Source organism: Cryptotermes secundus, unplaced genomic scaffold (genome assembly GCF_002891405.2).
Source record: "Cryptotermes secundus unplaced genomic scaffold, Csec_1.0 scaffold399, whole genome shotgun sequence".
NCBI classification, from domain to species: domain Eukaryota; kingdom Metazoa; phylum Arthropoda; class Insecta; order Blattodea; family Kalotermitidae; genus Cryptotermes; species Cryptotermes secundus.
Window position 1 is genome coordinate 1,358,238 of NW_019727096.1, and position 17,166 is coordinate 1,375,403.

General features: G+C 36.7%; 1 protein-coding gene across 1 annotated transcript in view; it reads left to right on the forward strand.

The window, feature by feature from the left end:
* The window catches only part of LOC111864389 (discoidin domain-containing receptor 2), a gene marked incomplete in the record, with an annotated part of 500,235 nt that extends 486,598 nt beyond the window's left edge, over positions 1-13,637 (forward strand). Inside the window, 6 exon segments of the mRNA XM_033751417.1 lie at positions 1,144-1,256; positions 2,469-2,666; positions 4,631-4,723; positions 5,751-5,892; positions 8,061-8,210; positions 11,954-13,637. Coding sequence (XP_033607308.1) covers positions 1,144-1,256; positions 2,469-2,666; positions 4,631-4,723; positions 5,751-5,892; positions 8,061-8,210; positions 11,954-12,106 — 849 coding nt within the window.
* Positions 13,638-17,166: the final 3,529 nt, after the last annotated feature.

Below are 17,166 nucleotides of genomic sequence, written 5' to 3' on the forward strand. Positions count from 1 at the left end.
GTTTTTCAGTATATTTCTTTCCTTTTCTCCTTTTGCAGCTGTTACCTATCCCTTTTCCCTTCATAGGAAAGTATAAATACAATACATATAATATTATAAGAAATTTAATGAAGTGAAACCTCTGTTATAACACGTTTGGAGTGCACGTAACATATCTCTAGACATAAGAGTAATGTACCTGTACAAGGGGCCGTGCCATAGCTCAAGCGGTTAGTCGCTGGCTTCCCACCGTGACGATGGCCCGTGTTGGATCCCGGGTCTGGTCAAGTGGGATTTGTGGTGGACAAAGTGGCGGTGGGGCAGGTTTTCTCCGAGTACTTCGGTTTCCCCTGCCAATCTTCATTCCACCAATTGCTCCACAATCACCCTCACCTATCATCTGGGGCTGGTACAATAGGCCAGAAGTGGCCGCAGTACAAGGGACTTAGTCTCACCCCACTAGCAATAAAGAAAAATGTAGCTGAACAGTCTAATATTTGCAGCTGTTTCATAAATATTTGTAGAAATATTCTGAGGAGTTGCCGTAAACCACGGCCCATAATCTGACCGTTTTTTAGTCCTTTCACCTTGTTTCCTTCTACCATGACATTGAGAACCAGGATAATTCTTTCAATTAAATTTTCTTCACCATTNGTCCATTTGTGATGTCAGCCACAGTGACACACTTGACACACATGGGTGGGTGCAAATATCTTTCATGGCTTTGATGGCTATAATGAACTACAGTGAAGATTTTGGCAACTGTGCTAAAGTACAGCTGAATTAGTAGGAAATGAAGAAACCTATAGATTGCATCCAGTTTTCACTTCTTTGGATTGTGCAACAGCAATTTTTTCCCAGAGCAAAGTCATCAGCCTTGTGTCCAACATCCAACCTGGAGGACTAGATCTCTGTCCCCAGTGACAGGGTGGTCTAGTTAAACCTGCAAGCATTGGGTTCCCCTTTCATCACCTTTTATGGCTCACAGGGCTATGGTTGAGATATTCTGACCCACCTTCACATGTGGATGTACATCACCATAGTCATTCTTGCTGTGTTAACTTAATGTGATTAGCCCTGTTCTGTCTTTAAGATCTGGATGAAGGGGGTGAGGGAAGAACTGGCATGTATCAGAAATAAATTATAGTGGATTTAATATTTCAGGTCCACCTCTGTGAGGTGCAGGGTTTCCCAGATTGTGTAGATGTACTCAGACACAGTGAATGTAAACTTGTGGTGGTGAAGACATTGAAACCTGGTGCATCTGAATCTGCAAGGTAATGTATCTAAAAATTTAACTGACATCTTTGAGCATAGTCCTTTATGAGGATCTAATAGTCCCTGAGCAAGTAAAGAAATTCTCCACCTTTCATGCAACCTGAAGGTTTGTTTCTGGCTTTGAAGAGCCTGCTGTCCTGAGCCAGATGAAACCAGTCCATATCCTCACACCCCATTTCTTCAAGATCCATTTTAATATTGCATTCCCATCTATTCCTAAACCTCCTAAATGGGTTTCATGCCTTCAGATTCTGAACAAAAATTTTGTATTACAGACCATCTCTTGCTTATGAGGAATATTTATGACAAAAAGTTATATCTCACTGAGTATAATTTTCAAGTTTGACAGCTGGCTGAACGTAACGTGACAGCTTGTCTGTCAGTCACTGCATGGCATGACAGTCTCCTAACCGGTGGTTGTTTGACATTTGTCATTATTAATCAACAGCTGCTTGCTCGTTTTCTACATTTTTCATTGAATCAGAAATGTAGTTCTGCAAAAAAAAAGTAACCCAATTTACACTAGGGAGAATATTATTATTGTACACTGTAACTGTATAAATGAATTATTAAAGCTATAAGGTTAAAGAAAAAAGGTAAATTTGCCCCTGTGTACTATGCTATGAAGTAAGTGTATGGGGGAGAGGAATATAACGCCAGCATTCTTGAGCTTGGCATTAGATGGAGGTGATATGTGAGCTTTGCACCCCTGCTGCTTTACACCCAGGGAAAGAGCCGCTATTACCCATTAGATAGGAGGCTGGGTGGGCCCCAGAACTGGTCTGGTTACTGTATAAGAGAGAAAAATCTTGATCCTGCAAGGATTTGAACCCCAGCCATCCAGCCCATAGTCCATCTCTGTACTGACTGAGCTATAAAATCTACAATGAAGATGAATCCTTATTGTTGTGAACATTTTCTTGTGTGTGAAGTTGTATTTCTGAAGCCCTGGTGATAAAGAGCAATTAAGGGTTAAAGTTAAAGTGAAGATTGTATATGTATTATCCTCTGTAATTGGATTTTATTCAAGTTTTCTCTTTTACAACATTTCTAAGGACAATTTTTTAAAATTATATTCAAAGTTGAAGTAGATTCATATCTTAAATTAATTCAGTAATTAATATCTTTTCTGTGTTTCTAGAAAATGCAAATAAAAATGAATTGAAGAGACATGAGTGTACAGAATTTTAGTCAAGTCTGTTGTATTTCAGGTCAGACTTCCAGCAAGAAGCCCATGTGCTGGCAAGGTTACGAGATCCAAATATTGTGAGGGTGCTTGGAGCATGCCTGGATGATGAACCTTTGTGTGTGGTGGTAGAGTATACGGAATATGGGGACCTGAATCAGTTCCTACAGGAACATATAGCAGAAACAGCCTCACCACTGCCTCGCAATGCCAAGACACTCAGGTATCAGCAGATAAATTAGAAATTATTGGGCTAGTTGACCTTTATCATCTTGGAATAGAAAGTATTTATCCTCTGGGTCTACAGGCCTGGGAACCAGATTTTAACTTGGGAGGTAACAGTACTGGCTGTCCGGATGAAAGGTATCCAAAATATAAAATATATATCTTGGAGACTAATTGTCATACACATATCCGGTTCATGTCATCGGAAAGTTTTTCTTTTTCATAGCCGGTTTACGTGCATATGCTGCCACATTTCTGCTACCATGTTAAGAATCACCTGGACAGAGAGATGGCTGGGATATGAATTGGCAGAGGTGGACCAATCGCTTGGTCTCCTAGGTCACAAGATTTAACCTCAGTGGATGTTTCTTGTGGGGCTATGTGAAGAACATTGTCTACCAGGTTAAGATCAACGACCTTCAACACCTGAAAGCCTGCATAAGGGACTCTATAGCTACGGTAACACCAAACATGTTTCAAGTAATGTGGAATGAGGTCGGTTGGTATAGTTCGCTTGTGGACTACAGGGCTTGGAGTTAGTTAGTTAGTTAGTTAGTTAGTTCATTCTGGTGTGGTGGCAGGTTAGAATACCTCTGCCATAGCCCTTCGAGTCTTAGAAGGTGATGAAAATGGAACCCAGTTCCCGGGGGTATAACTGGGCCACTTGGAAACATAAATACAGAGACCTGGTTCACCAGGTTGGTGGTTTGGTGCAATGGTGAGGACTTTGCTCTGTTAAAAATTCATGTTGTGAAAGCCAAAAAGGTGAAAACTGGATGGTATAATTCACGATGGATTAGACAAGTCTGACAAAATCTTCTAAGGACGGCTATGGTCCAAAAGGTCTGTTTTGCTGACAACGACGATGACGATGACCTTTGCTTCTTTACATATGATGTGTGCTTTCTGTACGTATTAGATTAACGTAATTGAATAAAAAGAGAAAATGATGATTCAAAATTTAGTCTGTCTCATTTATGTAGAAGCTTATTGACGATACATAGTACTTAATGTAGAATATGACAATGTTTATAAATTTGATTTCTGTTTCTATTCAAATCTGAAGATACTGAAGTTAATATAATTTGAAATAGGAGTCTTACTGACAGTATCTACCTGCATTATACATTTGAATATGGGTTTACAATTTTGGATTTAATGTTAAAGCCCTAGGTTCATGTAAAATTTGCGTTTGTCCATTAAAGGAGTGATTTCTGCCAGAGAAACCTCAAACTATAGGTGTCAAATATTTCTTGTCCATTCTGTAGAATATCTTCCTAGACTCATTTCTTGAATGAAAATTATATCATATTGTGTTGTTCCGCCTAGAAGACAGAATATCTGAGTCACAGCGGACGTCCATTGTTGGGCAACGGCTCGGTATCCACGGTTCTATATCTTTGTTGGGGTGACAATGAAACAGGTTCACATTAAAACACACACATAACAGACTTTACCACGCAAGTGAAAAAACCAGAACTTGTGAAGTTCCTGTGGCAATGAATTCACCAGTGACCAGTATATAGAACCCGTGAAACGAAACTGTTGAAGAAGGTGTCTTTTAGTCCGTCTGATGATAGAATTTAAGAGACCAGACCAGATCAGATCAGAAGGGAATGGAGCAAAGCTGAGAGCAGAAGAAACCAGCTGAGCTAAGAACCAGAAGATGCCAGACTAGCCAGGTGGAATTGTCTGGAAGACATTATTGCAGAGTGTTTGCGACTGTAGCTGTAAACGACTTATCCAATAAATAGCTTTATCTGGAACCCATTAATTTCTTGTCGCGTTACAAGGATACGTGACAGTATGCTTGTGTAATATTAAATTATCTTTAACACAGTTTTCACAGATAAAAAAGGTAAACATTTTTAATGAAAAGCATAATTAAGATTTTTATATTATTTATTATATATAATAGGTAATGAAGTTTATACTGTTATATTTTTTCTGTCTGTTTTATAGTTATGGCTGCCTTATTTTCATGGCGACTCAAATTTCTTCAGGAATGAAGTACTTGGAGTCATTAAATTTTGTTCACAGAGATCTGGCAACAAGGTAGGTCCATAGCTTACATACCACTTTTACCCCTTAAATTTTAATTGCTATTTTTGCCTCTGAGATTATGTATTCCTTTTATTGACAACCCCTTTGGATTTTTAAAAGAATGAGACATATATTTGCATGCATTTTGAACAAAATTTCTGATACTGCCTATTAGGTTCATCGTGCCTATCAGTTTGTCTGTTAGTAACAATGCCCAAACTATTCATTGAGTGTCTTCAGGTGCAGTACAGGTACAGAGCCTCTAGATTCTGCACCTAATCAATGCCTTTCTTTAATTTCATACAAAAGTTCACATTCTCATTTGTAGTCAGTGCAGAATGCTATCCTTTAGCATTAACCACCATACTTCCTGCTGGCCCTTCAGACATGTCTTTGATAAAATAGGTGTGGGTGGGGGGCGAGGTTGCAAATAATCAAAATTTTTAAGAAGTAACAAGTGTACACATGCTTCATACTATTCAAACAGAGCAGAAGATGACAGTCAGAGCTACTAAACTGCCATTTTAAAAACTAGGCAGATTTCTGGTTCCAATGGACTTCTGGATTTTTCCTAAGGGGTCCTGTAACAGTATTTTGGACATCCACTAAATATGTTGAGTTGTATCATGTAGTTCAGTTTATTTTAAGGACCAGTTTCCATATGGGAATAAATTAAAATTCACATATATCTTGTGAGTCCTTTGACAGCTTTTGATCAAACATCATATATGACACTTTTATTATATGTTCATAACTATGCATAAATTGCATTAATTTCATTTTAGGACATTTTATATGTGGGCCTAGGTAAAATGTTATATGGTACATGTTTCTAGTGTTTTGAAATTTTTTTATTAATGTTAAGATTACAGTTTTTTAGATATGTCTACATTTGTCATTTTCATTTGAAAGAGAAAGCTCTAGATCACATTAAGTGGAGGAACTATTTTGGAAGAGACTGTGGGCCTGTCGTCTTGACAGATTACAGATGAATGAATGAATGTATATCTATATTTGCATGAACTACACTTGTTCACAGAAACTGTCTGGTGGGCAGAGGGTACAGCATGAAAGTATCTGACTTTGGTACAAGCCGCAGTCTGTACTCTGCTGACTATTACAGTATGGAAGGTGGAGCTGTTCTTCCAATACGATGGATGGCCTGGGAAAGTGTTCTGTTGGTATGTCCTGTTTAATAAACTCACTCTTGTTCAGGACAAGTATTGTTTATTTGTGCTCATTTATCCTGAACTGTTTACTGCTTCAAATGTAATAACCATAAGACTGACATTATTATTGTAGTGCCTCAAGTGTAAAGGCAAAGGAAAGTTGTCTCTCTGCTTAATTATCTAAACACTGTGTCATGAAGAGCTATGGGGAGTGGATGCATAGCTCCACCATTCTTATTTCCTCAGCAGATAGTGATCATCTCCATATCCTTGCCACTTTACCCATGGGAAAACCCCCCCACCCACCTGGTAGGAGGCTGGGTGGGACCTAGAGTCTGTCTAGATGCTACTGTGTAGGAATAAATCTAGTGAACTTACTGGTGACTGAACTTCTGTTCCTTGATTTCCCAGCCTGATGGTCTTGGCTAGGCATGGCTGCAGTGTAGAAAATAATTTAGGGATCTCTTTCACCAGGAAATCCATCCCACTTGTTGTCACTGTTGTTGTTATATAACTATTAAAACCATTCTCTTCATTTCCAGGGTAGGAACCATCTTGTAAATCTGTATTATTTAATGCTATGGTACTCACAAATCTATTTGTTCCCATGGCCCTGCTCACAGAAAAACTTTTATTTTCGCTCTCCCTGCATAGAGAAATTGGAATAAAACACAGAAATTCATAATTATGATACATGCCAAAGGTTGTATCTCCATGTTGAATTTTGCATAATCACTGTTTTTAAGAAAACTGTAGTGAACACAGGAATTAAACTATGCAACAAATTACCAATTCAGATTAGAAAAATGGAAAAATTCAGCATTTGAAGAGACTGCTGAGAGCCTTTCTGCAACATACATTCTACACTATAGGTGAATATTAATTACTAGACTGCGATACTCAGTTAGTTGTGTTTGTGTGTGAAGATGGCTTGTTGTGCTTCATTACAATTCAGTTAAATGTTGACTTTTTTAAATTTAGGGTTATGCTCCTTACTGAAATGTTCTATGTCAATAGTTTGACCAAACGGATCATCAAGAGTATATAATGCAGTAAGGTAAAGTACCGAGTTCACAGTAACTTGATATCTTCCTCACTTAGTTCAATCATTTATGCATAATATGTCATTATGAAACATGTGGTTATATTTTCTGGAGGTAAAGCAATTCTGTAAAGTAACATCTCTGTATCCACCAAAACCTATTCTGCAGCTCCAGTACAGCTGCCTAACTGAACCAGTAAGGTCTGCGTCTTATCTAGGAGACAAAGACAACAACTTTTACCCCTGGCACACATCATGCAAGGTGAAAAGACTGCCTTTCTTATATAGCCAAATGTATCTTTCATCCAGCGTCCTCTGTAGTCTAGTGGTCAGAGTTCCTGCCTACAGATCCAGAGGTCTGGGTTCGATTCCCAGCGCTATCACATTTTCTGAGAAGTAGTGGATCTGGAATGGGGTCTACTCAGCATCGAGAGGATAATTGAGGAGCTGTTTCAAGGAAATAGTGGCTCTGGTCTGGAAAACCGAAATTAATGTCCATGGGGATCCGTTGTGCTGACCGCGCGACACCTTCTATCTGCTAAAGTTGGCACTAACTTCGCTGACAAGGGACAGTCGCTCGGTTGGTATAGTTTGCTTGCAGACTAAAACCATGCATTTAGTTTTTTTTCATCTTCCTGCATTGTGAAGTCTCTAAAACTTAAAGGAAAAGAAATATTTTCTTAGTGTATACATGAGAGAAGCTACTGCTATGCCCAAGAGATTAGTATGTAAAGATTTATATTATATAAAAGTTGTTAAAATGTTAGTATTGGATTTAAAATATAATGACAGATTAAATGCCTTTTATGCAACACAGATAAATCTATAAATTAGGTGTTCAGGTCACAGATAATTTACAGTTTGTGGTGCAGAAATTAGAATATGGAGCACAGAATTTAGACAGAAGTAATGTGCACATAGTGTAGTTGCTTTTTAAATCAGTACCAGTAGTGCAGTTATTTAACATTAGAACATTGGTAACCACCCTCGAAGCTACATAGTCCCATATCCCAGAAGGTTACAATGTACGTTGTTTCTTCGGGTTGGCTCTGACAAGGAGTTCACTTGGGGGTTGGGGGCTTCATTTTAGATGCATCTTTTAAGTAGTATAGTTATAATGTTTGTGTTTTGATTTCAGGGTAAATTTACAACGAAGAGTGATGTCTGGTCATTTGCTGTAACACTATGGGAGATCCTCACATTTGCACGTGAACAGCCATTTGAAGATCTTAGTGATGAGAAAGTCATTGAGAATGTAACACACTTCTACCAAGATGATGGTCATCAGGTTAGTGCTTAGGGTTTCAAGAGCAGCATGTGTTCAGTGTAAAGAATACTGTTTAGTAGAAAAAGATTACATGGAGTCACGTTCCATTTGACAGTAATGTTCATAGGTGCTATTGTGAGAACCTCGAAGGTAAACTTCTACCAGACTACATGGTTGCACACCCAAGGAACAAATACTCTTAATAGGCACTACTGTGTAACCTCAAATCTGTGGTATTTTCTGTATGTTTGTCTGAAGGAGTTCAGAATAAGTGGGCACAAACACAGGAAATTGAATTCTCAGTATATGCAGCTTACTTTCCATCCTAGAGAAATCTAGACTTAAGATGTGAGTATAGACATGGTACAGACTGGTGACTAGATTTATTGACAACTTACTGGTCGTAGCTACAAATAACTATAACACTATTGCTGATTTCCACACTTTACAAATCGCTGCACGCTAAATCTTCTCCAGCCTGCAGTGTGTTCACTAATTGTTGCTTGGTAATAGCTCTCAACAGTGCAGGTTTTTCAGCTTCTATGCTCACGTTGTTACTGTCTGGCAAATATCCCACAACTGAACTATCAACTTAATTACAGTGCCATCTCATCTCAACCTCCCTTGCAGAACTCAACTGTGGTTATTGCTCCATCGGTCCTGGTGATAAAATCTCAGCATGGACCACATAGAAAACACTGTTTTTCTATTGTTGCATGTGTGTTCGTTGATATGGAAAAGTGTTTTCTGAGCTGTTGCACAGAAGCAGGTTGCATAACCCTGTTTATTAAGAATCTGCTGCCCTACCAACAGGACTACATGCTACAATAACATTGTGCCCATGTGATATCCTTACTTTTTTTTATTGCTAGTGGGATGGGACTAAGTCCCTTGTACTGCGGCCACTTCTGGCCTATTGTATCAGCCCAAGATGATAGGTGAGGGTGATTGTGGAGCAGTTGGTAAAATGAAGATTGGCAAGGGAAACCGAAGTACTCGGAGAAAACCTGCCCCAGTGTCACTTTGTCCACCACAAATCCCACTTAACCAGACCCGGGATCGAACCCGGGCCGCCGCGATGGGAAGCCAGTGACTAACCGCTTGATCTATGGCGCGGCCTAATATATCCTTACTTAGTAACTACTGAATCAGTTGATAGATTTTCATGAAACTTAGTATCTCATACAAGCATGATCCACCCACACCTGTGTAGTTATTAATTTTGGGATATAAACAATATCACTAAGTTGACACAAAAATAGGTTTTTAGGAGGACAATAGCATGCAAGAATAAAGAACAGTTTGAAAATTAGGAATGTGTGTGATTAAATATAAAGACAAATGCGAGAGAAAGGTAAGAAAAAATGAAAGTGAAGAAAAAATAAATTTAAAATACTAGTAATTAATAGGAGTTAAATAGGATGTGTATAATTAGAACACTAGTACACAATAGATGTATAAATTTATACCACCATACCACCACACTGAAAACATGTAAATCTAAGTCATCCACCATATCAGCCCCACACAGTCACATCACCTTTCACAACAAGGAAGGTAAAACACCTTATTTAACCATAAATACCATCACAAACCACACATAATAAATATTTAACAAAAATTTATTATATCTCAGTTTTCTATATTTCAGTTTTACTACACGAGGAAATTAATACACACAAAATAGTGCACACACATATCTAAATCAGCATGCGGTAAGAAATCATACACACCCACCACCTCACACATAACTATGAATGATAATAAATAAATTCTTTAGATCACATAAATGAAGACCTCTTTCTGCTGTGATCCAACAGCGATAACAGCTACTAAGATTTTATATGTTAACATACAAACTTATAGCATGATATAAATATGGACTGTTTATGAGTGACAAAAAAACCAATGACATCTAAAAACTACAAGAGAAATTTTAATTAATAACAGTAATGATTAATCAATTCTGTTGTATTTTATTTTGTTTTTTTACTTAATTTGACATTAAAATTAATTTTAACCTAATATGTTTTAAGCTTACATATGAACTACAACATTAATACTATAAATGACTCATATAACCTATCTCCTAAAAATTATAGACATTCGCCATTGTAGGGAATAAAAGCAGAAAAAGTGGTATGTGTTAATGTAGATGATTACCTGATGATGGCCATAAATGACCGAGACATGTTGTAAAGTAAAAATAGTATAAATTTATACAGGAATGATGTTGGTGGATCTATAATAAGTAGTTCATACACAATATGACTCTAGAATATAGTATTACTGCATAACAAATGAATTCCATACTATAGACCATAGGAATACTCATAGTAATTTGAATGAGATGCCTGAGCTTTGGGCCACAGAGTCAGTTTCCAGCACTTCAAAGTGTGAACTATAATGGACTCTAATGTATTATTATACATTTGTTCATTCAGAACTACAATGGTGCAGTTAGAATGTGTGAAATGGAAGTGACTGTATTTCCACTTAATATAGGGTATTGAATTCTATGGTAATAAACTTGTAAAATATGCCTCTATACTTCCTCTCTTCAGATAATTGTAATTTGGATTGTTTAATTTTCTTCTGCTGTCATGTATTTGATGTATTGTGATAACTGTTTGAATTCGTTCTGCTGCCATTTGTGAGTTATATTTCATTACTCTAAGGTTTAGTGAAGCGTGCAAGCTGCACTTCATGATGGAGTCACAGGCAGATACACGAGCAGCAGTTATAATCAGTTTTCTAGGTCAGTCTATCTGAAGTGGAAGGATCTGGATGGATTAAAATGCCACTAAGATCGATATGTAAATTGTTATTTTTATATTATTATCATTATTCTTAGTGGGATGAGACTGAGTCTATTTGGTACTGCAGCCACTACTGGCCTATTGTACCAGCCCCAGATGATAGGTGAGGGTGGTTGTGGAGCAATTGGTGGAATGAAGGTCGGCAGGGGAAACTGAAGTACTCGGAGATAACCTGCCTCAGTGTCACTTTGTCCACCACAAATCCCACTTGAGGAGATCCAGCCTCAAACACGGGCTGCCACAGTGGGAAGCCAGTGACTAACCGCTTGAGTTATGGCGTAGCCCATGTACATTATTAACATTCATGATATAAGTCTGAATTCTGTATATGGAAAATCAGAATCAAGCCATAAAAAAAAGACTCCGTGATTTTAGTCCGCAAGTGAACTATACCGATTGAGTGACCACCACTTGTCGGCGAAGTTTATGCCAACTTTTGAGGATAGAGGGTGTCGCGTGGTCAGCACAACGAATCCCCGCGGCCGTTAATTTCGGTTTTCTAGACTGGAGCTTGTATTTCCTTGAAATAGCTCCTCAGTTATCATCAAGAGGCTGAGTGGACCCCAGGAATCAAGTCATACTATCATCAAACACATATTGGAGAAAAGCACAGTTTATGAGAGTCTGTGCACCTGTCTGCTCAGTGTGTTTACTCTTCACCCATATTTCTGCAGTTAGATGAAGTGGGTTGGAATGAAGAAATCAAAATAAGAGCATTTTAGTTCTTTATTAGTTTTTGAAGGAACAAATATTGTGTAACAGGATAGGAACTATATTTTTGGGAAATGATCTAATTAAAGGCTCCAAAGCTGGTACAGATTTGTACAGTTTCAGTCATGAACATACTGTGAAGAAATTTGACTTAAAGATGATAAACGTTTTGACTTGTTGACTCTGAATATAAGTGTGATATTACTTGATGAAATGTGGAACATTTATTTTCAGCTGTATCTGCCAGTACCAATAAACTGCCCAAAGGAAATCTATGATTTGATGTGTGAGTGCTGGCAGAGAAATGAATCAGATAGGCCCAACTTCAGAGAGATCCACCTTTTCCTACAGAGGAAGAATCTTGGCTACAAACCAGACATGGACTGATGAGGCATTCTTATAACAGTGTAAGCGTGAATCTTGCATCAGTATGGACGAAATAGGATTTCGACATCATGAAATATGAGTGACTGTCAGAACTGCTGTGATTAGGATTTGTCAAATGGAAACTAAAATTTGCCTGTCAAGACTATGATATTTTTAAGAGCAATAAGTGTGGAATCTTATAAACTTAACTTTTTTACATGCTACACTTAAATCCATTGTGTAGGTTTTTCATTGCAACTGTAAAAACATGCCCTACTCTTTACCACATGTTAATAATGGCACAGCTTCACATAAAAACACTATTTTAATGTTTTTAACAGTGGAAAATTGAAATATTGTATATCCATTTTCCAGTTTTACCAACTTGGTTTAGAGGGAAATAGGGTGCCTATTTGATGATAATACGTTATACAGTCAAGTCTGTGGTTAAAATGACAGTCTCGTGTTGATACTCGTACATCAGGAATGGAAACAGCTACGATTCAGATCACAATCGTCGTCATCATCATTATAGTGAGTGTAGTGTTGACTGCATCTGCAGGCCCAGTTTTGTTATTTCCTTATATCTTTTCCAGTGGCATGATGATATATTCAATTACCTGGGGCAGGGTATTTCATATTTGCAGATAATTTTTAACATATAACTGTTAAATTATGTTATTATAGATTAAATTTTAATTTCAATATTTAACACATTATAATTGACAAAATATATAATCCTTATAACAAAATTTCAGTGGCATAAAAGTGATAATTGTAACAGTAACATCTGATGATTCTTGTTTTATCCATTCTTAATATACAAAATTCACCAATGAACATTCATGAAGCACAGAAATTATGATTATCCAGGATGTAATATGTGGTAGATGGCTACCAGTGTTCAGAGGGATCTGCCATGAAGATGGGAGGCAGCAGGTTCCTCTGAAAATCTGGTATCAGCTTACCGAATAACACATAATCACATCTGAGAAGACCAGAATTCTGATACTGACCCCTGCCAGACCTCAAATCGCACATACTGATCCCAGATAGAGATTTCTGTAATAACTACTTTTGGATGATAGTGTCAAGTTGCTTTTGATGCTGTTTGGTGTCAGACTTGTAATAGCTAAGAAACTATTTTATGATTTGATATAAATTTAAAGGCTTTGAAATTCCCTCTTTTACAATATGAAACTCAGACTGGGTTTATTATAGGCATGGCTTAAATGTTATCCTGATAGAGATTACTGTGTTATATTATGTGATATTGTGTAGTCCCACTGATCATTGCAATTATATGTTAATGATATACCAGATTACACAGTGTCACATCTCAGGAAACAGCAATCTTTATAGTCACCATCATCAGAACCTCAAATCACACATAATTCTTCTGATTTCTGGCTCTATCTTATAGTTCAACATCACTGGAAAATATCACCAGACTTTGAGCCATGGGAAGTAATATAACAGATACAATGTCAGAAATTTCCTAACACTCTTACTAACTTAAATAAAGCTCGACTCATTACTGCATTTGCCTTAACATACAGAACATTAGATATCTACCAGGGTTGCTTACAGGGAAAGCATTAGACAGAGGAAAGCAAAGCACTCTAAATTACGATATTAGTCACCAGCCCTAGGTATTTTTGTTGTGCCACTGGTCCTCTTCCTTCAGATGACTTCATCACAAAAGCAATTGCTGTGCCTTCTGTCTTAGAGTCAAACAATATAGGTGGTATCAGTGTATTTGCAAAATTAATTATTTTTTTCTGATCTGACTTCATAGTTAATTACACACTAAGTTTAATTATACTAGAATTTTAGTGGTAATTCAGCAGACTGGAACATTAATGCTTTAAAATACCACCAGATTTTGGATATCAATTTAATGCTGGTGTTAATGTTGTGTGCATGGGAACTTATATCCTGTAAGTTACAGATTATAGAAATTAAACCAGCTATTAATTTCTGTAAAAAGGAAAATTAGTTTCAGAGTCCCAGTATTTGTATATTTCTTTCGTACTTATAAGTTAAAGAATTATCCACAAAATGACAGTTTGTCCTCATACTACTCGTATGTTATCATACATAAAGTTAATGTAAAATTTAAAAGGAAGTGGTTGCAACTAATTTGAAACAGATTATAGAATGTCTACATTAATTTCTCTGTATCTCTGTACAGTGCATAATAACTATGTTGTCGAACTGTTGGCCAAAGACAAAATTGATTTCTAGATTCTTGTCTTTTGGTATGTCCTTTCTGATGGCCCAGATTTTGAGGAGAGGCTAATAGGCTCTTTGTTACTGTTTGATCTAACATTTTGTTTACATGTATTCCAGTTCTTATGTATGGATTTCCACTTCATTTACTGGAAAATTTTTCTTGGATGTCTTAATGTCTTTGAGTACAATGGTAAATATTGTTTTATAACAAGCATGGAAACTATAAAATTGTATTTGTGCATATCAGAACTAAGATAAATTGTAACTTTTGTCAGTAACTTATAATTACAGAACTGAACAGAGATTAAGTTAATGTGTGCAGTGCCTATGAATATTTGAAAACTCATTAATGCATGCATTATAGGACTACTAACTTCAGTGGGAACATACTGGAAGGATAAATGGTTTGAGAAACATACATAGTCATTAGAACAATATATAATTTGCATAAAGAGTAGATGGGTACAAGGTTGTTGATTTTTCATTTGAAAGTTGATAATTAACTGTTGAGAATTAGTAGTGTTTGTGATACATTGCATTTGAATAATCAGATTTAAGCATATTAAATCAGGCGAAGAAGGTTAATTTGGTTTGGGATAAGACCATATGAAAGTTGTTACATTTTGAAGTTGGGAAAATATCTGTAACTGTCAACTGTTGACAGTTATTGTAATGCCATTAGAAAGGGCACATGTACACACACAAAACCAAAAGTCACAAAAGTAAATAAAAGAAATAGTGAAGTTCAAAATTTATGATATGAATATAAACTTGTGGAACTATGATCTGTTGAGATTTTACAAACATGCACACACACACACACACACACACACACACACATTCTACAAGTCACAGTGAGAACAGCAGTAGTTCAGCTGAAAATATCTTATGTGAGTTTGAAACTTGGAACTGTGTAAACTGTGGAGTACCTTTACCAGTGTTTACAACAGATTTTAACCCTTTAATTGTACTGCCGAAATTATGTAGGTCTAACTCAGCATTAGTTTGTTCAGCTTGTGTGTAGGAGGGAGATATCGTTTGGAACCTTGACCAGCCCTGGCTATATTGATTTACTTTCTTCTTTTTATGCAAACCTCAAAGAGCAGATTAAATTGTGAGTAATGTTTGCTACTGTTCAGTTCAGAATCTTCTGTCTTATTATCTGATGTCTAAAAACATGAAAATTAAAATATAAAAATTTATAATTTTGCCAGTATTTTTGTACGGGTGTGAAACCTGGTCTCTGATGTTAAAGGAAGAACACAGACTGATGGTGTTTGAGAACAAGTTGTTGGGGAGATTATTTGGACTGAAGAGGGATAAAATATTATGAGCCTGGAGAAATACACATAATGAGGAACTTCATAACTTGTGCCTGTCATCAAATACAATTAGAATGATCAAATCAAGTAGGATGAGATAGGTAGGGCATGTAGCATGCATGGGAGAAAATAGGAATGCATACGAGGTTGTGGTAGGAAAGCCAGAAGGAAAGAAAACACTAGGAAGACCTAGACATGGGTGAAAGGACAATATTAAAAATTGATCTTAGAGAAATAGGATGGAACGGTATGGACTGGATTAATCTGGCTGAGGACAGGGACCAGTGGTGTACTCTTCTGAACACAGTAATGAACATTCTGGTTTTATGAAATGTTGGGAAATTCTTGAATAGCTGATTAATGGTGGCTTCTCAAGAAGGGCTTGGCTCTATGGGCTTAGTTATTTAGGGAAACCTCAATACTTCATTCATTCATTCATTCATTTATACATACACAATTTGTGCTGAATGCGAATGGCATTAAAAAGTACATTTTCTTGTATGACAAAAGAGGGAACTCTTCTTCAGAAGAGTGCTGACCAACTACATCCCTGTTCATGTTGTCTGCGCTAGCACTATGAGAAATTTCATTGGACTGCAATTTTCTCTCATTACACATTTACATTGAACACAACCAGAGCTGGGGATCAGTGTGTCCCATGGTGACAAGTCAACTCATGTTACAGCAGAAATATTGACATGTTGAAAGAGGGGTAAAGTAATATAAATGAACTTCCACGAATTAAAAAATAATAGACCCTCCTCTGACGTAAGAATTTTTATTCAGTATCAAAATGATTTGAATTTAAAATATTCATGGATCTCTTAATTACACTGAGTCAATAAGTTGTGCTGCCTATAATGATATTATTTCTTTTAACTGTATTTGCATGGCCACTGTTGAAAACAAAGTTAATTATGAAAGTAATAGTCATTCATTTGTTGAAAATGACTTCGATTATTAAGATTATCACACTGTACTTTACTTTAATTTCATTTTTGAAGCAAAACGAGAGCTGGTCACTGCCTAGTTGGCTGTCTTCTTGAAGATCCCATGGGTCCTGTTTGGCTGTTTTCTTCTTTCATGCAGTCATTAGCAACATGTATTACTACAAAATTACTTGGAAGTAACAAAGAATAGTTGCTTTCTGAAAGAGAATTTCTTGTAGACATGACCAATGCAGTTCACAACTTCATTCTGAGCAGAAATGTCTTAATGTTTTTATATTGGTTCATTTATGCTGTTACATTATTGTAAGCATCTTTCAGTTGTGTTTAAAGAAAAGTTTTGTTATCCTGTGCAGTTTTACATTGTTGTCTTTACCTAAAAATACATGAATTAACATCATGCATTCCACCTGCAAAGTGGTGGATAATGCTTAGAATATTGTCTTATTGTGGCATTTACACTTGTAATGAAAGAAGTGATTAGTATAATTCTGAAATGATAAACCATGATGTGAGTTCACTTCAGTTCTTGACAATCAGCATAAGAAGAAAGGCTGAAAGGTATTTTAATTTTATA